At 39.5% G+C, this 23,203-nt stretch overlaps 1 protein-coding gene across 3 annotated transcripts; it reads left to right on the top strand.

Moving 5' to 3' along the window:
• Positions 1–82: 82 nt before the first annotated feature.
• abhd3 (abhydrolase domain containing 3, phospholipase) lies at positions 83–20,112 on the top strand. 3 transcript variants are annotated; one of them, XM_036138332.1, is made up of 10 exons: positions 83–386; positions 2,886–3,049; positions 6,186–6,368; positions 9,931–9,976; positions 15,249–15,361; positions 15,556–15,729; positions 16,189–16,237; positions 16,323–16,488; positions 18,201–18,261; positions 18,604–18,694. In XM_036138332.1, exons 1-9 carry the CDS (start codon positions 225–227, stop codon positions 18,257–18,259), a joined length of 1,116 nt encoding a protein of 371 aa, XP_035994225.1. In that variant the 5' UTR covers positions 83–224; the 3' UTR covers positions 18,260–18,261; positions 18,604–18,694. The 3 variants fall into 3 exon arrangements, with proteins under 3 accessions (XP_035994225.1, XP_035994224.1, XP_012710890.2); XM_036138331.1 differs by having other exon boundaries at positions 18,201–18,697; XM_012855436.3 differs by lacking the exon at positions 18,201–18,261 and having other exon boundaries at positions 85–386; positions 18,604–20,112.
• Positions 20,113–23,203: the final 3,091 nt, after the last annotated feature.

Below are 23,203 nucleotides of genomic sequence, written 5' to 3'. Positions count from 1 at the left end.
GCGCCTTCGCTTTGAGGCCTGTAGGGGGCGACATAGCGACTCTTATCCGCCTCACACTGCAGGGCCGGTCAAAGAGCGCCACCTCTCGCCTGTCCATATATATCTCCCCTCCTCAGCTCCCCTTGACCGTCTCCTTCACAGTTGGCTCGCAGGCAGACGCAGCTGAATCCCATAACCGAGCTGGCCGCCGTCCTTACCCCGAGAGCGACGAGAGCAACCTTGCCATGATCTCGCTGGACTTGAATCTCAACATTTTGACTAGGGACCTGTCGCATTATTTGGAAAATCAAGTGAAAGTTGGTCTGTTCGGCTCGGGAGTGGGTCTGTCTCTGGTGCTCGGCTTCAGCGCAGCGTACACCTGCTACTATTTAATTTCTGTGGCCAAGGTAAGTCCGCGTTAACCCGGCCGCGCATCAAACGGCGCGTGTGCGCTCGCCTGTGGCTGCCAGATGTGGGTTTGTCCTCGAGGAGCATCCCTCGGCTGCGAGGGATGACAGCCGCCCGGTGCGTTCACTGACCGCGGTTTCTGCCGGTCACCGCACGTGTAGCGCCGAAACACAGCACATACAGTACATTCGTCTCGAGCGTCGACACGCCGCACATACATGTGTGGCATCTACCTAAACATAGTCAGTTAGATGGCGAGACCAGCCGACGAGGCCGGTAATGGAATAGTTTTGCCGGAAACGACTGCATTATTTGTCGACACCGGTTACTATATCTGCTCGAAGGGTTTTATGTAACGCATGGTGTTGCTGTCATTGACCCGACCGGGCAAGCCGTGGAAAAGGCTACTGGCATTGTAAACTTCGTAGTACAATAGTAATGATATTTTTTTTGTAATAAATGACTTTCAGAGTAACGACAAAACGCGTGTGGGCATTGTGCAGTAATTAATTAAAATCGATCCGGTAAATGATGCGTTTAGGGTTTTATATTGAAATCTGTTCCGGCCAGCCATGGGCATTTGAAGTCGAGGTTTAGCAGTATGTTGTGGGTAATAACGCGTAGATCCTCGCATATAATCTTAATACAAAGCTGTGAAAAACGCAGACAGATTCGTTTTGCTTTTATTTGACTGGCTCATAAAAAACGTTTTAGGTCTTAAGCAAAAAAAAAAAAAAAAAAAAAAAAAAATCAAGACTAAGATAATCCAAGTAAACTCATTTTTAGAGGAGAAAAAGCTACAATCTGGAGAAAGTAAGCCACGCCCCATTTATATAATACATTTAAATGTATAACTATATTTTTAGGCAGAAAACACTCAAGTAGAACCTACCTGAAAACAGCAAGTAGGCTTTCCCCCAGTTTGAAAAGACATTTTAGAACAAATGAGAAACAAAGTTACTAAAACCAATCAGGTACCAATAGCAGTTATTGCTGCCTGGTGTGGAACATAAAAAGTGTAAGGTTAGTGAAAAATGTCTTAGATTGTATTATTATTATTATTATTATTATTATTATTATTATTGTTGTTGTTGTTGTTGTTGTTGTTGTTGTTGCCCTGAGCTTCTTAAGTGGTTGAAGTCTAAAAGTTTTGGTAAATTCCTAAACTGAATAAAAATAAAAGTACTTAAAAGTACTTATGTTAGTAAAGTTAGCAAAACCTTGCTTCTCAGTCGCTTAATATGTGTTATGTTACAGTGAATGTTTCTCGTTTACTGAAATACAGTCATTTGTGTTGAGCCAACTAACCACTGTTCATTAAAACATTTAAGCTAGTTAAGCTAGCTAAGTTAACTAAATGCAAAGTCTTCAACAACTTAAGCATTTTATTTTGCTGCCCCTCTTTGCCTCAGCAGCTTTATTGAACCACATTAATATCTAAGTGATATAGCAAACTCCCTTTGAGAAGCATAGTTTCAAACACGCAACAACGAGTTGGCAGTTTTCATTAATTTGTTTTTCATTCCTTTGTCATTGTTTTAAATACATTATTATTTTTTCCTCAATAAGAATCAAAACCTGTACTGTTTTATTTCCTTTGAGTTTCACAAGTGATTCATCTGTCAATTATTGGGATGGGGAAAATGAAATAAAGCTCATTTAAAGAAAACATAGCAGCCAGTCTCCTCATAATACATTTGTTTTAATTTTTTAAAGTGTGAGAAATATCTAGAAATTCAACTTTACTCAATACAAATGGGTAAATACTGAAAAACAGCGTTCTAGCACAGTTAATTAGGCGATTCTAACTTTTTGTGAGCAATTTGGTCATGTTAATCTAACCTAATGTGATGTTGGGTTTTACAGTGCAACTACGTAGACTTTGACTGATCTTTATGCCAGATAAAGATAATTATGGTGGTGGTGCTATAGCTCAGAGAGAATGACGGGGAGATCATAACTATGAAAAACGAAGGAGAGCAGGGAGGAAATTGTGATTTAACCCCAGTCAGTTACCTCAAGATTTAACAACTATCTTTCAGTTTCATGCATCGATAGTCCTGAGCTAAAATCTGGATGAAATTGGACAGCATGTTAGTGGATCTGAATCTAGCAATGGGATTGGATTTTTCTTGTAATGAAGTGGATTTATTGAGCTGGATTTGGACTGAAATGGATTTTCTATAAAAGGATATAATTTGGGCCAGTTTGTGTCTTTAAATTTGTGTTAAGTTGGTGTAAAATAAACAAACTGACTGAGAATGATAATGTGATGACATATAAAATTAATGGTAACAACATCATCAACAACACCACCACCAACAGTAATAAAAACATAAAAATAATGATGATGATATAAGATTCTGCATATTTGCCTTGTTGTAATAATTATTAAAAATGTTAATATCTTTTAATGTATTTATGTGTAAAATAAACATCCCTGTACCTGATATATCACTTGAACCAGCGCTAAACTGTATTTAAATTTTATTTTACAGAAACCTCAACTTATTTCTGGCGGTAAGGAGTTTTACCAGTTTCTAAAGGAGCAATGTCCAGTCGTGTCAGAGACCTACTACCCGACCTTTTGGTGCTGGGAGAGTCGCATCCAAACTCTGCTGAGACCTTTTGTCACAGCCAAACCTGGTGTTGTCTATAGAAAGTAAGTCTTTCCCCCATTATAAACTGTGTGTCACAGGATTTGTTGGCTGTTAAACCATTTTTTTGGTGTTTGGACCTAAATATCACCATAACAGTTTGTGTTGTCTATAATGTTTTTCACCATAACTGCTGTTGTTCTTCTTTATGAAAACTTAAGGAGCACGAGATATTTATTGTTGCAATTTGGTTTATAGACAAGTTACCCTGTCCTTTAAGGAAAAGTTGTTCCGATTCAACTAAAGTCGGTCGAGGCAGTTCATACTGAGCCCGGTTCTGCTGGAGGTTTTCCTTCCTGTTAATGGGGAGTTTTTCTTCCCACTGTCGCTTCATGCTTGCTCAGTATGAGGGATTGCTGCAAAGCCTTGTACAATGCAGACGACTCTCCCTATAGCTCTACGCTTCTCCAGGAGTGAATGCTGCTTGTCGGGACTTTGATGCAATCTACTGGATATAGGATATTTTTTGACCAGTCTGTATAATCTGACCCAATCTGTATAATCTGATTGATTTTGACTTTGTAAAGTGCCTTGAGATGACATGTTTCATGAATTGGCACTATATAAATAAAATTGAATTGAATTGAAAAAGCACATTTGTTTTATTAAAATATGTTCATTTGTTTTCTTTGTCTAGCTCTATGTGTATTTTAATTTCTAGTTTTATGATCTTATTTGGTTCATTCTGGTCTTGTTCATCCGTATCGGTGCTGTGACATGACCCTCTACGACGATATATCAAGTTTTATATGCGACCCCAGGTTTAAACTTTACCAGTGTCACGTGTCCTGTGTAAGGCTGTCAATTGAGAGGGGTCAGAAAAAAGAAAGAAAATCATGTTGTTGTTTTTTGTTCATCAAAGAATAGATTTAAGGATTTAACATCAGTCCACACAGGAATAGAGGAATTATGTACAACGGCTTTCGTATCCTTGTTGAATCTGTGCTTGGTCTGTCTTATTTTGAACTCTTTGGGGTTTAGGTTTTAATTGCAAATACCTGCGTTTGTGTATTCTACTTAAAATGTAAGATCCGTTGCTGTCCGGCCCGAGGACTTTCATGCTGTTTATGCTTTTGAAGCTCTTCTTTGTCAAGGAGACTTTGTGTTCCCAGAATCCCTGAGGTTTGTAACCATCCTAGTGCAGATCTCGGATATCAGGCTGGGTAAGAAGAGCGGTCACATTTGCTGTTCTTGGAAAATTCTCCTCTGGGAGCAGCTCGACAGCCTCCCAGCGGTTCAATGACGTTATCCAAGGTTGACCCAAAGACGGCCAATGTGAAACCCGTCCTGGGTGAAATTTCACTCACCTTGTTGTCTGATGGGAGGATTAGCGCTACACCTCCTTCCTCTTTTGTGTGCAGGCGTCTGTATCAGTCCTCCTGGGCTTCAAAGTCTTGCGTCAGGTGTACATTTCAGGGCGGGTTCTGTAATTTCATTCCGGTGCGTTCACCTAAGGCTTGCCAAGCCTCTCAGCGGCAGCACAGCGTGGCTTTATGTCCACCGCTGTGTCTTAACAGACACCAGATCGTCATCTTCCAGGCTACAGCTGTAAAGTGCAGAACCTGACTGGTCATAAGAAGCTGCTGGGGGATTGTCTTCCTCTTCATATAAACTGGCCGAGTGCTGCAAGGTCCAGTGAGAAGATGTTTTTAACGAGGCAAATAAGACAGCTCTGCTCATATATCCAATTCCCCTCTGACTGTCGGTGCTGGAATGGATATAATTAAGTAATCAGTTTACCTGGAACTCATCTGAGAACTTAGACTGGGTAGAGGAGGGAGTTAATCACCACTTCTCCACTAATTTGCATGATTTCTCATCATCAGTATTTTCATGTGTGTGTGTGTGTGTGTGGGGAGGGGGGGGTAGCGGTAGGGGGGAGGCTTGTCTCACTGTTTCTATGCAGTCTGGGGGGAAAAACAAGAATACGGGAAAATATTTGTTTTTCCTGACTTTATTCCTCAGCTTCCTAAAGTTGTATCTGCCCATCCATCCATCCATCCATCCATCCATCCATCCATCCATCCATCCATCCATCCATCTTTCCATCCATCCATCCATCCATCCATCAATCCATCCATCTTTCCATCCATCCATCCATCTTTCCATCCATCCATCCATCCATCCATCCATCCATCCTTCCATCATCCATCCATCTTTCCATCCATCCATCCATCTTTCCATCCATCCATCCATCCATCTTTCCATCCATCCATCCATCCATCCATCCATCTTTCCATCCATCCATCCATCCATCCATCTTTCCATCCATCCATCCATCCATCCATCCATTCCATCCTATCCATCCATTCCATCCATCCATCCATCCATCCCATCCATTCCATCCATCATCCATCCATCCATCCATCCATCCATCTATCCATCCATCTTTCCATCCATCCATCCATCCATCCATCTTTCCATCCATCCATCCATCCATCCATCTTTCCATCCATCCATCCATCCATCTTTCCATCCATCCATCCATCCATCCATCCATTCATCCATCCATCCATCCATTCATCCATCCATCCATCCATCTTTCCATCCATCCATCCATCCATCCATCTTTCCATCCATCCATCCATCCATCCATCCATCTTTCCATCCATCCATCCATCCATCCATCCATCCATCCATCCATCCATCTGTTCATCGGACATTGATGATCTGCTTATCTATTATATATTTGGTCACATAGATGGAGTCTAACTGGCCTGCATTGATGTATGTCTTTAGTGTCTCATATAGTAAACAAAATTAGAACAAGAGTGGTGCCGACATTGTGTCATTGTAAAGAGAGGAAAGTGTCAGACACATGTGGTTTAATCATAATTAATATTGTCATTGCAATTTTCAGCAACAGCATTACAACGATATAGTTTCCTGATATTCTGCAGACTTATTTATAACTGAGGTGATAGTAAGTTTATTAATACATTGATGTTTATCCCTTTAACTTGTCTTAAAAGGGGCCGAATACTCTGAAAATGACTCTGGAAAAGTGTGAAGCTTGGAAATGAAAAGTTTGCTGGATCCCTGGTGTTCGTATATATGAGTGAACCCAAGAGACCGATCCATACAGATGCTGACGCAGGGTCCTCTTCAGCCTCTCTCTCTCTCTCTCTCTCTTCTCTGCAGCGAGCTTATCAAGGCAGCAGATGGAGGACAGATATCTGTGGATTGGTTCGACAACGACGACAGCCCCTCTTATCCCGACCCCGCCACCAGGCCCACGGTGCTGCTTCTCCCCGGCCTGACCGGCACCAGCCGAGAATCCTACATCTTGCACATGGTCCAACAGAGCCGGGATCTGGGCTATAGGTGGGTGGTCTCGGGCCAAAAGCGCTGGCTGCGGTCCAGCGCTGAGCAGCAATCAAAGACACCGAATCGCAGACGGAAACTAGCTGTGCATTATGTCATCATCTGCTCTCTGGCCTAAATATTGCTGCTGTTTCAACGATATTTCAATGCGGTCTTTCTCAACGTTTCGTACATTTTGCAACGTGGTAATCAGAAGCAGGGCCTGGGGTTACTTTAGGTTGAAGTGCACTTACAAAGCGGGCAGCTTAGGCTTTTCTAAAGAGCCGTTCTTTTAAATAGCCAACCGTTGCACAAGCTTGAAGAGTTGCATAGGGATGCAGTTTTTTTTTTTTCTGTCTCCTTGTTTTCTTTCCATCTCCAACAGCTCTTCTCTTGTGTTCCCCTGCACTCATTCTTTCACCCGGATTTGGGACGAGATGAAGGACGGGAGCCGGCACACTCAGCATCTTCCACCCCTCACGGTTGTCCGTGTAGCTTAATTAATTACAGCTTATCCCGTACAAGCTTTTGCAGCTTAGCTCCGAACCAGCTTCCGCGTCCGTGCTGCAGAGTGCGTTTAAGCGCCGCTGCCCCGCCTCCTCCCTCCCAACGTTCTGTGTAGCTGCACAATACTGCTGACTTCCACTGGTGTAAAACAGCAGGGCGGACTCCGGCCGTAACAGATGACTAAGGAGATGTAGGGGGGGGAGAAATGCTGATGTTTTAATCTGTGGTACATGCTTTCTGCACAGCCGGACCCTTTTTCACATCTCATTGCATTCTGAATATATTTTATATAGGAACAATTGACTGAAATGTATTAGAGTCATCTAACGCTATTCTTTCAAAATATGTAGACTTTTTTTTTTTTTTTTTACTCTGGAAAGATCTAAATGTGTTTAATGTTGCTATCAATTCTACTTTTAGATCCTTGAAATATTCTTTTTACAGGTTAAAGAAACACTTTTTCCCAAAATTGTCTTTCAGATATTTAGGTTGAAAAGGTCTGTTTATCTTGTTTGCGTCGTTGGACAGCTTTTTGTGTAATGTATTGGCACCTCCAGTCTTAGTTTATCCTGACAGCAGTGGCATGATGTCACACAGAAACATTTAATTATACAGTCATATTCAATAAATTAGAATATTTCTAAAAAGTTCACTTATTCCAGTAGCTCAGTTCACTAAGTGGCACAAAATAATTATTTCACTCAGACTGAGGTTTTCAAACATTTAATTCTGTTAAGTATGATGATTTTCCTCTTACAGCTAATGGTAAAAAGTTATTTTTTTCCAAAGGTACTTTCATTATGACAAAATGAGACTTATTGGAACACATCTTTTTATTTATTGAATATGACTGTATGTCTTCAGCTTTTCAAAAACAAAATCCTATTTTAACAAATAATTTGTTCAAAATATGCATTTAGTATTCCTTTAAAACAAACGTGAACACAGCCATTTTTTTGATTTAAATTTGACTTTTGATTAATTGATCAGAGTATGGTGATACATATTGTCTGTCACAGTGACCTGGATCTTCCTTGGGTTTCAGTGGTTTAGAGCGAAGGAAACTTTACTTTAGATCAATAAAAAAAAAGCTCCAGCATTGCCTTTCCATGCTTTTGACACTGTAGCATCCATAATTTGATCAGCACGCTTTTTGAGCACACTGAAAAACATGTAAACTGCACAAATACTGTATGCGCAGAGCTTCAACAGCATTTACACATTTGCTACCCAAGAGTTAGATTTTTTTCATTAAATGTATGAGAAAAGAAAAAAAATTAATTGCAAAAGAAGAATAAACAACAAAAAAAAACAGAGCAATACAAAAGAAGAACGAAAGTATTAAAGCATAAAGAATGTTGAAAGGAGCGAGTAGAAGTAGAAACTTATGCTGGTGAAGATTCTCAGTCATCCAGGTCATGGTCATTCCAAAAAAAGGTAAAAAACAAAGCAACTGGACTTGTTTTCCGTAGTTGAAGACGTTTCGCTTCCTCTCCCGGAAGCTTTCTCAATTCAAAAATTTACTCCAGACTTTTTGAATTGAGAAAGCTTCCGGGAGAGGAAGCGAAACGTCTTCAACTACGGAAAACAAGTCCAGTTGCTTTGTTTTTTACCTTTTTTTGGAATGAAGTAGAAACTTGTTTTTATTTTTTTTTTGGGAGATTTTTCACAGCCCCAGTGGCTCGCTTTTTTACACAGCAGGCTGTACCTGTACATAAATAGCTCAGTGCTTGTCAGATGTTCATGCCAATTTCAGTAAGCCTCACTCGTAATTATGTCATGTGTATTAATATACGGTGGTAATGATATTAAGTATAATAACCAATCATGCAAATAATTATTATTAAAAACATCAACAACCATTATAATAATAACAACAGCAATAGCTTAATAATATTTTTTGATATTTATGTCCACTGATGACCTTCTTCTTAAATAATGCTTTTAAACTGAACTTTACTTTCTCTCCACATTTAAACCGTTACACAAAAGCTGTTTCTTGCAGTTCTGACAATTTTAAAATCACATTTGTCACCTTAAGTTATGAGGTCCTTCCTTTTTAATAAATGTTTTTGGGGGTTTTTCCAGTAAGAATTTATTTTGGGCTTTAAACAAGATAATAGCTGTTTGTAGCTCCACTAAGTCAGTTAATCTTAACAAGTTGGATTTTAAGAATATAGTGTTTCTGGGATTCAAGTAATTGAACCTATTGATGACTTTTATTGGCCGTTTTAGCAGTGTTATTAATGATTGTTTCCTAAATACAAAATAAATGCTCCACAGTCACGTCAAACAGAAACCTAAAAAAATTGCTTCAAAAGAATATCTAGGAACTATTTAATGACTTCTTGTTTGCCTGGAGCATAAATTAACCTCTACAGAGGTTCCTTTATTTAATAAATTGTTCAAAATGGGAATGACAAGAGAACATTAATTTTAAGTGAAGGGAAATAAAGTCTTCAAGACCTAGCTTAGTTTATTATTGTAATATTAATAAACAGAATTCAGTCTACAGCCACACAGATTGAGAAGGATTGTAAGAAACGTAAAAAATCTCTAAAGCTCACTGTTAGAGAACGTTAGCAAAGAGTAGCATCTTGGAGTCAACAAGTCTCAGTCGCAGCCATTTATTTTAAGACATCTGATCAATTACTCCATCAATTTGGAGTAATTAAAGTAATTAAAGATGAATTGGTTTGCATATTGACAACATGTAGTTAAACCTTTGAAAATGTATCAGGGTTTTGTCCTGATCATTTTTAAGATATGATCAGGACAAAATTGGTGGTTCACTTTTTTTCTGAAAACATTGAGACATCTATCCAGGAGTCTTTGTCAATTTTTAAGACAACTCACAATAGAAGCAAAATCTCCTAAGATTTGCTCAAAGATCCACCCACTGTTTTTACCTCTGTTCTTTTATCTCTTTTTTTTAAGAGGTCTATAAACGTTGTATGAAACGAGTTAACTGACACCACAATCCAAAAGTTATTGTCAATATGTGAAGGTCCTAAGTAAATGAGGCTGATACCACAAAGATTCCTGAAATTCTTTGTTCTTTTTTTTTCTATTACAGATGTGTGGTATTCAACAACAGAGGGGTCTCTGGTGAAACGCTGCTGGTAAGAGATCTCCTCCATCATTAAAGTATTTCTTCCTTTGACTACAATCCCAAATCCAGATGTGTGGACATTAAGAAGAAAACATGTGTAGTTTTGTGTGTCAGTGTGTCCAGCTTACAGGTATGAGAGCTCACAGGAGGACGGCATGAACAAAGCACAGACAGCACTGTTTCACTGCAGAGATTAGGTCGCAGGCACATACTTTATTTCAATGCAGATCCTTAGAAATATAGCAGCACCGAACACGTGCCGCTCTGACACCTGGCTTCATCTGTCCTTTTACACGCGGGATATATTTAGCCAACGAAACAGACGCTAAGTCTGCTTAGCACTTTAACTCTTTGTGTGCATTTTTTTTTTTTTTTTCATCAGAGCAGCCACATCCTCCCCAGATCTCCTCATGCTCTGCCATCACAACCAGACTGGGTTCTCAGCTAGAGCTCAGTTGATCCAGTAGCGTATCACCCACAATCAGTCCTATAGGTTCCTCTAATGTGAACTAGCTGACAGGACTGCTTCTGGTTTTTAATTTCTTATTCGCTCACAGGCTTCAGATATTAGAAACACTAAAAAAAAAAAAAAAAAAAAAAAAGCATCCGGTGACACACAGGTTGCTTTAAAGCTCTGTTGGACTGTAGGGGACATCTAGGATAATGTTTATCCAGCTGTATTAATATTATTATTTTTTTTTTAAAAAAGGAGTTGAACCCTGTAACCTTGGATCTGGATCAAGTGGTAGGAAAGGAGGAATGTTCTCCCTTTCTTCAGCTGGGATTTGTGCTGTAGTCTATGCAAATCAATGGCCTTGGTGCACTTGTGTGACTGTTCTCGGTGTACAGTTGCAATGAATGCTCTATTGTTTAATATGGCCGACCCTTCTGAATGACCCACTGTATTTAGGATTTTCCTGCAAAAAATGCATAATTTGTAAAGGACTGTGTGGTGCTGTAGACTTTAATTAGAAAAAGCTTGCTATACGGTAGTATTGAGCGATTGTTATAATTATATTGTACTCACAGCTGCGGTTTATGTAAGTGCGTGACCAGCAGAAAATTCATGTTCATTTTTAGCCATTAAGCATACATCTACAATGTTTGTTTGATTTTTAAACAAGAGGTGGCAGCACAGGTTTGAATCTTTTGGGGATTTTCTTTCATCCGCTCTTTATTATACATACAGATGCAAATATGCACAACCATTAAAATTAATGTGTGGAATAATGTACCTTAGAAAGTTGCCAGGGGACCACACACTTCTTGTAGCCATCAACACTCTCCTGGGGTACTTCTGGCTGGATATTTGATCATCAGAATGGGTGAATTTCCTGGTTTGTGTCCTAGAACAAACCCAGCTCTTAAGCATAGTCTATAATTTTTCAGTGGGGTTTAGAGATACCCTGCCTGGTCTGTTCCAAATTGAGTTTTGATGTGAGTTTGTTTTATCTGAGCACCCAAGTTTTGTCTGTGTTTCAACCACAGAGGTGTTGATTTTGTTGAAATTGTCCTTCCTTATCATTCCATCCTGTTTTTGCAGTGCACCACTACCTCTGGGAGCTAAACACACCACCAGCATGTTTCCCAGCTGGTACAGGGTTCTTAAATCTGAAAGCCTAACTTGACTGTTCCACACATCCTTCTCATTGTGACCAAATAACTAGATAAGACATAGCTAAAGATGAGGGTGATGGCAAGGAGGCCTTTCAGCCTCAAAACGTTGGAGCTCCTAATCAAAGATAAATGTCCAAAATACCAGTAAGAATTATGCAAAAAGCTGGTGAGCAATTATAAAAAAGGATTGCCAATATGGACTTTGCATTTGTGAATAAAAAAAGGGATTAAATAATCGTTTTGCCATTTTTTGTTAATGCGTAAATTAAAAGAGATACTTTTTCCCACTAAATTTATATTGCTATTATGTTGTTTCATTATCTTGTGATGGATGTTTGTCTCATTTCCTATCTGAAACAAGCTTTTTAGTAGCATGAACATAATTTTAAATGTAAATCTGGACTCAACAATATGATCTAGAATCCCTCCACCCTGAAAGAAATGGCACAAATCCATCGGCAGTTGCGACTATTATGGAATCCAGCTCTGAGATGAGTTTATGTCAGTTTCTTACTGCAAACGTACACATAACAGCTATTCAGTTGTTAGTAGGATACTCATTCACTTGAAGAGTTAACTCGTAGAGGAGAAAAACTTGGATGTATGTTGCCCAGTCGGGGTTTCTCCTTGAATTCTAATTGTGGGACCTTAAAAAGCCAAACAGCATCCTGAGAAAGTGTCCATGTTAAGTGTCCTCTGTCAGCCAACTGGCTGCTTCAAAGGTGCATTGTGCAAGTTTCAGAGTTTTTTTGCACAAGTTTGCCCCCTCTGGTGACAAGTTGAATTGACACCAGTGTTTTGCATGTACACGGGAGGAGAGGAAAAGCATCTGCCGCTGCGACTGCACAGGTCTTTTGTTTAGAGACATGATGTCTCCGGAGGTAAGAAAGTTATAACTATTGAAGAAAGCCCGTGTTCTCTCGCTAAAGCATCGGTTACGGCGGAGACCCAACAAAGTAGCCGAGTGAACGAGAGCGCACAGCGTTTCACACCCACGCGCTCGGCAACAGGGTTTGACCCAAATCACTCTCATGAAATGACTAATGGTTTCCTATAAAAACTAATTCATGTTGGGCAATTGTAAGGGCATGGGAAAGAGAAAATGCTAATATATAACCTTTAAACCTGTGCAATGCTCCTTTAAAATATAAACCAACTAGTTCTCCCTGATGGCACTGCTTGGGGGATTGGTCTGTTTTTTTTTTTTAGTTTAGTTTTTTGTTTGTTTGTTTAAAAGAATAGCACTATTACTATTGCTATGTAATTTTCATCTGTACAAGACGAACCGGAAATTGCAAATATTGGCCATAAAAGTCATCCATATATGTAGTATTTATTCACTATATAAGCTAAAACATTGATAATCTGCTAACTTATTTATACATAGTTATATTTCAGATTTCCTTATTTGATCTCTGTGGAGTTATTTAACACATGTGGAGAAGAATAGATATGAGGAAATGTCTTAATGTGTTCCAGACGTATTTCTTTAGTGTTTTAGTTTAGAAAACCACAGCTGCCAGTCATTTTGTCATTCCTTCCTATAGATCATTGCCTGGACAGTAAAAATAACTGAACATGCAACTAGCAAGATTTTTAAGAATAAAGAAAAAAAGTGTATTTTGGTTCCAATATTTCCCTGGTTGTTCATTAAAAATTGAAAGTCACAAACTTCTTATTCAAAGGATGAGTATTAAACTAGCTGTACTCCATGCCTCTGTCATAGTACATCTACCGTGTAATATATTCATGCACAACGAACTAGAAGTCCTAGTACATTGCGACTGACAAATTCAGATGTTTTCATTTTTTTTTCTAATCTGAGTTGATGCTGTTTGCAAAACAGAGCGTGTTATGTGATGTTTTTTTCGAAGGAGGAAAAACTGCTGAGATTCATATAAGAAGTGAACCATTGTTTAAGCTTTTGCCAGGAGCACATAAAACCTGCCAGCAGTTGTTAAGTTCAGCATGACAGGACTTTCAGCTACTTTGATAGGAAACCGATGGCAGTCGGTTAATATTTGAGCGTCAGCAAACTAACAAAACACAAAAGAACAGGAGCAGCTCTAAAAAAAAGAAAGAAAGATATGTTCAAAGTTACAGTATATGCTCAGTGAGCAGGCCAGCAAGCCTCACTGCTAACACGTAAATACGCTTTGATCGTAACCAGGCCCTTGTAGCTGTCTGCTTTGGGTCATTGCCCCGCCTGAATATAACGTTCCACCCCAATTTCAAGACCTTTGCACCCTCTAACAGGTTTTTTTCAAATACTGATTCGCTCCATCCATCTTCCCATCAACTCTGATCAGCTTTTTTGACATTGTTGAAGAAAAGCATCCTTGCAACATCATACCTTATATCACCAGAATGATGGTTTGATAGTTTCCCACCAAACAGAAGGTTTGGCTTGTTGGTCCCATCTAATCAGAGCTCTTATATATCTCTGCTGTGTCCCCCTCATGGCTTGTGGCAAACCTGAACATGTTCTGGCTTTTTCTCAACACAGTGGGCTTTTTTTCTGGCCCCTTCTCCCACAATTAGTAGATTTGTGAAGCTAACGGATCTCTGCAACACCTCCACAGGCACCTCGGCTGCTTTCCTGATAGGTTCCTTGCTTGCCTGTCTGTTTATAGGTGGATGGCCATGGATGGTCAGCTTGGTCACGCTCCGTTTCATTTTTAGAAGCTAGAACCACAGGATATTGTTTTATAACCAAACTCCGCTTAAAACCTCTCGATAACGTTCTCCCTGACCCGTCCGCTGTTCACTAATGTTCTCCAACAAACCCCTGAGGCCTTCAACAGCTGGATTTATACAGAGATTAAATAACACACAGATTGACACCATTTACTAATTAGGTGGCTTCTAAAGGCACACAGTTAGTTTATTTTAGAAGTCTGAACCAAAAGGTCTAAATGCAAATGCGTAACAAAATTGTCAGCCAGTTGAACAGCTGGATATCACTTTCCTTCCACGTCACAACTGTCATTGTGTTTGTGTATCACATACAGTCAAAATAACACACACTGACGATTTTGGTAAATAATTGAAGCTTCAGGGTTGTTCAGGTCGGATGCAGTTTGAAGCCACACCTTTTGATGCTGCAGATGTAAAATGAAATCTTTACATGCGTTTTGCTTGACCAACACTCAAGAGGGTAAAAAGTTTTTTTTTGCATAAAAACAGTGACTTTAATATATTATATAATTTTAATACTGAGAATGCAAATAAATAAACAAATAAATAAATGTCTTAGTTATTAACAAAGCTGCCCAATTGATCCAATATCAATGTTTGCAATATCACAATTACACAGGACTGCTGGGGTACAGTATGTTTTTAGTGGCTTAGATGCTGAAGTTAACAAGTAATGGTGGATATATTATGTTGATGAGTCAACAAAATCTGGGTTAATCCTACTTCGTATCAACAATCAGCAATAGTACCACAATTACTGAATGTTTTCCTGATATCGTTCAGCCCTAGTTATGAATTAGTCTTTAAGGTGCAGCTGGAAGGTACGGCACCACCAACTTGCCTTAAATCAAAACTAATTCAGCGAGGTCTAAAAGCATAATGTTCTAAGTTGTGAGTGTGTGTGTTTGTCCTGCAGATGGAGAAGCGGAGAGAAACCTTTGACTCAGTTACCTTTCTGTCCTTTCCAGACCCCGAGGACCTACTGTGCCGCTAACACAGAGGATCTGGAGACTGTTATCGATCACATCCAGAAAACCCATGCGGCTGCTCCAATGATGGCTGCTGGCGTGTCCATGGGAGGGTAAAGACACATTTCAGCACTGGCAGACAGGACAAAAATCTTTCAAAGCTGGTTTGGACACATTAGCACTTTCAATTTTCCGTAGCGGTGGTTTAGTGCTGCGTGGCAACGCTAATCGCTAATCCCTTGAATTAAGGGATTGGTTCGAAATGGAAACCCCGTTTTCCTTCAGATCTCCCTCTTTCCACATCCAGGATGATGCTGGCCAACTACTTGGGACGTAAGGGCCGGAAAACTTGCCTGAAAGGGGTCATAGTCTTCTCAGCAGGCTGGGATGTGTTTGAGTGCACTGCGTCACTGGAAAAACCCCTGGACCGCTTCCTCTTCAACTCCTACCTCACCAGCTGCCTACAAGCCTCTGTGCACAGGTCAGTCCGGGCCAGAGCGGGATTAACGGGGCCACTAAGACTCAGCTAAAATGCCAAACTACTCTCGCTTACATGCATTTATCTACCGTCTGGCTGTATGGAAATTATTCAACTGATGTATTTTTATTTATTATAACTAACATGTGAAAAAAATTAACAGATTCTGCAGGTAGTTTACATTTATAACAATTGTGTGTGTCACAGTTTGCTTTCCTTTGTTTCTGCTTTTTAAAAAGATCCTTTTCTAAAATAGGTGCTTTCAAGAAAGCGTATTAGAGCCATTTTATATAGAAGCAAAAAAAAGAATAAAAAAGAGTAAAAAAAAAAAAAGAAACTGAGAATAATTTTGGATATTTTGTTGAAAAAGGTTGGATATTCTCTGATGTTGGAAAGTCTATTTGTGAGAGAAAAGTCCAAATTTGGAGTTAGTGAGAATACGACTGTTGTCATTCTCTGCAGACACAGGCCGGTGCTTGAAAAGTGCTACGACATTGACCACGTCATGAAGGTAGGAACATGCCTGTCACGTCAAAGTATTTAAAGTAATCTCAAAAACAGAGGCCGAAATGAGTAGTTTTACCGGCCCCCTGCAGGCAAAGACCATCCGAGAGTTTGATGAGAGGTTCACCTCCATCATGTTCGGGTATCCTACTAATGACGACTACTACCGCGATGCCAGTCCTGTGCACAAGCTGAAATCTGTGCAGGTGCCAATGCTGTGTCTGAACGCTGCTGATGACGTCTTTTCTCCGTCTCATGGTGAGCTGTGGTATTATCCTTATTTGCACAGTTTAAATTCACTGTTACCTTGCTTTGTAATAATTATAAAAGTGATAAAAGTGGTTATCTGTATATGATCATGCAGTAGGTATATTCTATCTGGCAGAATTGCCCAGTCTGTCTCTTATAGGAATGAGCTAACTGTGATTAACTGCATTTTTTTATTCAGTTTTACTATCTGCTCTCAGACCAGATTGCATACATGACCCCTAGAGTCAAGAAATCATTTAAACAGAACCTATCTGACAACATGAAGTAGGTTACAAGAGCTGAAAAAGCAACACATTATGCCAGGATCCAGAGGAATCGAAGAACAAACGAGAAAAGAAGCCATTGTCACGAGGACCAAGAGTGGATTGGGATTATGCCTGATTTCACATTTACATGAGTTTTTTTTTTTTATTTGCTGCAATCCAGTCATGCCAGAGAAGTCTTGGAGGTCCTGAATAAACTTAAGTACCTTTATCAAGTTCAGAAGTTTACATATAGTTCCTTACTATTTGGTAGAATTTGCCTGTAAAACTGGGTCAGGGTTGCAGACTGCCTTGTTAATACACCTTTTTAGCTCAGCCCACAAACGTTATATGAAGCCAGGATCAGGGCTTTGTGATGGTCACTGTCTTCAAGCCACTTTTGTAACTAATACTGGATCATTGTCTATTTGGAAGACCAATATGACCCCAAGATTCGAATCCCTGGCTGATGTCTTGAGATATTCCTTCAATATTTCAACATACAGTTTATTTCTCACGTTGCCCTCTACACAACATGATGCTGCCACTCCTGTACTTCACAGTTAGGGTGGTGTAACCAAGCTTCTCCTCACAGTTCAGTCTTAAGGCCCATTCATACCCTACATTTGGCCTACACGTCCGTATTTCTGTCCGTACGTTCTATCCGTTGACTCCTTCATACCTCCGTCCGTTGAGGTGCGCAATAACCAATATTTCCTCTAGGTGGCAGTGCTGGGCGCCAATGATTCGTCACTGATCAAACATGGCGACGGTCCAAGACGTGATTTTGTTGTATTTGCTCCGTAAGTACGCTTTTTGTTTGTCCCTGTGCCCCGGACACGACACATCATATATGTGTGGGTAGTTGCGGACAAGCTCCGCAAGTCGTTCCTCGAAGCCCAGAATTCTAACCTTCTTCGTGATTTTGTTGACATTTTGTACTACAAACTCAATAGCGCCCCCACAGTTTCCGGTAGTATTGCTCCGTATTCATCCGTTTCATCCGTAATCGTAAGCTCCCAATTTTCGTGTCAAAATACGGACGAAATCGACGGTTAGAACGTATGAAACACTCCACACGTATCCGTATCCGTCTTTTACGTGAGGTATGAATGGGCCTTTAGTCTTATCAGACCACAGGACATGTCTTCAAATGTTAGGGTCTTTGACCTCCGAGTGCATTTGCAATCTGTAATCTTAATTTTTATGTTGCTTTGGGAAAAATGGCTTCTTCCTTCCTGAGAGGCCTTTCAGCCCATGTCTGTATAAAACTTGTATCACATATATCAGCTTTGTCCAGCATCTTCACAATGTCTTGTTTTCGTTCTGGGGTGGACATTCACATTTGGCACCCGCACACATGTTCATCTTGGTGGCAAACTACCCGTCTCCATCCTGAATGGTTTAATAGCTTGACATTCCCATGGTGTTTATACTTGCATTTAATTGTTTGAACAGATGAACGTGGCGCCTTCAGGCATCGGGAAATTATACCCAAGGATGAACGATACTTGTGAAGGTCTACAATTCTCTTCCTATATTGTGGCATCTAGCAAATACAAATAATTTTGGTGATCCTAATTGACCTAAAACAGAACTGGTTTAGTCTGATTCAGTGTCAGATATTGACAAGAAAGTATATAATTAAGTGTCATTTTAAACAGTGTAAGTGAATATCTGGTGTTGTGTTTATCTGTATGTGCACATCAAGCTAATATTGTCCAACATGCCCAGGGGTGACAAACATGTCAAAATCCGGCACTTTTTCCCTCAATCAGGGTCACATTAACTTGAAACTGGTAGAAAGATGTGAAAGCAGACAAAAGAAAAGAAGGAACTGAATCGGTTGTTTTGTTTACAGCCATCCCAGTGGAGGCAGTGAAGCAGAATCCTCACTTGGCAATGCTCATTACCTGCCACGGGGGCCACATTGGCTTCCTGGAGGGCCTGTGGCCGCGACAGAGCACTTACATGGACCGAGTCTTCAAGCAGTTTGCGAAGGCAGTCATTGAACAAGGCGGACGACTCAAAGACCTCTCTTTATAAGAAAACTTAAAACGATCCTCTAATTCTACATTTCGGCTTTCTTCTTCTCTTGGTTCGTCTTTGTCATCCATGTTGTTTTCACTACATTCCATCCTTTATTTCTTCCATTTTCTGTTTTTTTTTTTATTTTTCATTCCCAAATCTCTTATTCTCCTACTTTAACACCAAATGTGATTCATCTTTATTCATGATTCTGCTTTCCTTTCTGTGTCTTTCTGCTGTCTTTGCATCAATCCATCCTATTGTTCCCTCTGCCAAAAGTAAAAAAAAAAAAAACATAATTATTTCTTGTTTAAAGGGCATATTATTGAATGCAGATTTTCTGTTGCAGTCGACATTCAGATTATTTTTTGTGCATTTTACAACTCTTCAGCCACGCGTTCCACCACAAGCATAGCTGGTCATGTCAGTGCTGAGAAGTCAAATCTTTCTCGTGTTGTTTGACCTAACCATTTAGGGATAACCCTGTGCAATCTCTTTTTTTCCCCCACCTCGTTAACAGAAGTACTGTTTCATTTAGATAATTTTCTGTAGTTTTTAGCACTTACGTCAGTAGGATAGTAGCCCTCAGGGATTTCCTTTTGTTTTCTCTCTGTTTCCTGTGAAATGTCATTTTTGTCAGTGTGCTCTCCTCCATTTTGAATCCTTTTAAAGGTATGTTTATTACATGTTAACAATGCATAATGTTGTTTGTTTTAAGTTCTAACTTGGCGTGTGGATTACTCTGGTGTACTTTCTTTTGGAGAGGTCAGAAGGTTTATTCCATGTGCTATTAAATGTGAAGCTGCTGTCAGGAGACATTTAGCAATAGGGACTGAAAGCAGAAGGAAACAGGACGTCTAGGTGCGAGCATCTGTAAAGTATGTGGTATCTCTCAGGCGGTGGCAGCCTGTTAATGTTGCGTGGATGGATTTAAAATTATTTTATCACCAGCCATCGCTCCTCTTAAGATTACATTTTTGCTGTCAAAGGGGAATAGTTTTGCATCTTCCAGTGATTTAAAGTTTTGCAGACATAAACAGCAACTGCGTACTTCTTTCTTTTTCTTATCTGTTATCCTGTGGTCTTTAGGCAGGCTTCAAACCCACTGCTCCCTAAGGATGGGTTAAATGCAGAAGACAAATTTTGTTGGAATGTACAATTAACCATTCCTTCTTCTTCTTCTTCTTCTTCTTACTCCAAACCCCTCACCATCAATTTACCTTAATAGGAGCACACTGATTTGCTTGTGTCTTTATATATTCTGGCATAGTCTTGTAATGCAGAGCCAGACAGAAAATTTGGTAATACAGCTAGACATGGTGTTGTGCTTTAGGGATTTATTAATAAAAAAAAAAAAACTTTACTTGAAGGGGCGTGCATAAGACTGACATTACACTGTCATTAATGTGACATAACACCTGTCATGAACATGAATGGGTCTTTATAAATGTTTGACTGTTGTCATTAAGTGTCATTTGGTGAATTATGACACCTTTGATGCAAAGTTGACATTGTTTAAATGTCTTTGTTATGACAACTTGACATTAAACAATAAATCACATCATCATAAATATGTTACAACAAGTCCCATTATAAGCCTTTAAAAAGTTATGTGTTAGCATTACATTACACTGTCATACATTATTGGTCTAAACTTTGGCTGTTATGAGACCATTTTGATTGTGTCATTAAAATGTCCTCGTGGAAACATGCAGGATTAGTTGTAAAGATGTCATCAAGAGTTATTATGCTGTTAAATACTTCAATAACAGAGTTATTACCGTTCCATTTAACTTGAGGTAAGGGGAAATAATGAAATGATTAAAATGCTCTTGTATGACGAAGGTAATGTTAACATGCACATCTAAATAACTTTTTAAAGGTTTATAATTAGACCTGTTATGACACATTTATGATGGCATTTTAAGCAATGTAAACTTTGCATGAAAAGTGTCATAATTTACAGAGTGACACTTAATGAAAACAGTCATAAACATTCATAAAGACTCCTTCATGTTTATGACACACGTTACGTCAGTCTTATGCACACACCTTCAAATAAAGTGTAACCCAAAACGTGGTAGTGGTTGGTTAGAGCCCAGGGTGAGCATGAGATAGGAAGTGCAGACAGCGGCAGGAGATGAAGAGCTGAGTTGCTGGAGGCTGAGAGCAGGTCCGTGAGACGGGCTTGGGTCATACGTGGTGCGGCAGGCAGAAGATGACAAACAGGTCTGGGCTAGGTGCGTGGTCAAAAAACAGTCCGATTTGTGTCCAGAAGTCAGAGAGCCAATGATGTGTCTGAGAGAGGACAAGACGAGACAGGGACATTCAAAAATGAGAACACAGGGTTCCAAACAGGCGATGCAGACAGGACCGCTGGACTTCTACTAACTCAAGGCTTGAGGTCAGCACAGGTGTAGCTGCTCCACTAATTACCTGAGTGTAGAGGAACAGAGTAGAAAACAGCCAGCCAGCCCAAAAAAACAACAGAAGACAAGCAGGAAGCATGACAACTCTCACTACTTATAAACACAAGGGTGCAAATAGTTCTTTCAAACTAACACTTGGAACAAAGCATCATCAAAACTTTTGTTTTTTATGGCATACAAGGATTCCTCTTTGGAACCGTTTCTGTGCTTTGATTTCGTTCAGGTTTGCTTTTGGTTCTCTTACACCTGTTTTTTTGTAAAGTTATGATTAAAGATAAATGTTTGAACCCAAAGAGACTTGAGACAGCTCATAAAAGTTCCCATCTGCTTTCAGTTTGCATGCTAACTGCCAGCTGGCTGTAGCTTTACATTTGAACAAACATGCAGTATACTGATGAGAATTACAATCTACTCACCTGACTCTGTTTCATCTGTGGGATGTTCTACATATACCTTCATTTGAACTTTTTCTATTTTCTGTTTCATTTTTTTTTTCCTCACACCAAACAGTTTTTACAAATGGAGGATATGGAGAAAATCTGATTCATGACAAGGAATGTAAAATTGCACTATTTAGTTGATGCTACCATGCCTCTAACTGTTTGATGCAAGGCACTTATTTCGTTAAAGCTTATGAAAGTGAAAATCCTAGAGTGTGAATGCCATGAAGTTTATTTTGTGAAAATGCTGGTTGTTTCTGTGGCTCTGTGGGCACTCGATACAGCTTGAGTCAAATGAAGTAATACACGACGCCATGGTTTGCACATTGGCTGCCTGAAGTGGTGTTTGCCGCTTGAAAAGATGTGTAGCTTGTATTGTCTCCAGTCATTTTTGCTCTCCTTTGCCAACAATGATCAACGGGCTGGCTACCATTAATGAGTTGGCACGGAGGAAGTGAACGATTTGGACTGGCAGCCAGAATTTCAGTAATAACTTGCATGAAAATAAATTAACTACATTTTCCTGTGGAATGTTGCTGTTAATTTGTTTTGCAAATTAGCACGCGCTTCTTCATCATCAAGTCCTGTAACTGTAGCACTGAATTCAAATTTGGCTTTTCTTTTTTCCATTGTACGCTTCTTTTAATTTTGTACGGCACATAAAAGAAGACAAGTAAACATTTGTTTAAATTGTGCAGCAATAAGATTTTAAATATAAAAAACTGTCTAGACCATAAAAAGTACTGTATTGACATTATCATCTTTAGTGTATCATGCTGTATTTATTGAATTATTAAAAAAAAAATTGTACGTCAGTTTGCCTCCTGTTTCCTGTGCTTTTGATTGATTCGCATTTCCTCTGCAATGTGGGTGAGAATAAATCTCTTTTTTTGGGGGGAAATATAAACAATATTCATACTCGAGAATAAGATAGACTTCATCTCCTTTTTACAAACAGGCACCCTCAGAATCATCCCGAGGGCAGAACATCTGACAGTCTCCCATTTGAGCGGGCTTACTGCAGCATTAGTGTGACTGCAGGGTTTCGCATCACAACATTAGCTAGTGGTCTCTGAAATTGACTCGCTCTCTGGCTTAGCAGCAGATAGGATATGCATCACTGAAGTGGTGGATGTTATCCATGAACGGCTAACTGTAATCCTGCGGTACTCTACTTACCTTAAGTGCAATCCCTCAATAAGCCTGATGACAGAATTTTGTATTTTGCTTGATGGCGTAGGATAAACTGAATTGACCTGAACTAGAAATGAGTATTTTTCATAGAACAAGCAAAAAAAAAAAAGAAAAAAGAAAAAAGAACAACCTCCTGTTTATGTATTACATCATTACAGGCGGTATTAATTGAATTAAAGGATTTTTGTTTTATTTGCTATGTCATTATTGTACCAATAATGGAATAACTTATGTTACTGTGTTATTGACTCAATCCATATAGAGCTACAGAGCCTGATAGAGCCCCAAAACACTGGGTCTCTGTTTTTACTGAAGTCTTTGTTATAACAGCAGCGTTCTATAGCTGTGGTTGTGACCAGGAAAAATAAAC

Source organism: Fundulus heteroclitus, chromosome 6 (genome assembly GCF_011125445.2).
Source record: "Fundulus heteroclitus isolate FHET01 chromosome 6, MU-UCD_Fhet_4.1, whole genome shotgun sequence".
NCBI lineage: Eukaryota > Metazoa > Chordata > Actinopteri > Cyprinodontiformes > Fundulidae > Fundulus > Fundulus heteroclitus.
Note: the sequence above shows the minus strand (reverse complement) of the source record. Positions and strands in the feature narration are given on the sequence as shown.

Coding starts and splice junctions, on each gene's coding strand:
- abhd3 (XM_012855436.3), top strand. CDS start 225: ATGATCTCGCTGGACTTGAATCTCAACATTTTGACTAGGGACCTGTCG. Junction 387..2,885: donor ATTTAATTTCTGTGGCCAAG/GTAAGTCCGCGT, acceptor TTTATTTTACAG/AAACCTCAACTTATTTCTGG. Junction 16,489..18,603: donor CGTCTTTTCTCCGTCTCATG/GTGAGCTGTGGT, acceptor TTTTGTTTACAG/CCATCCCAGTGGAGGCAGTG.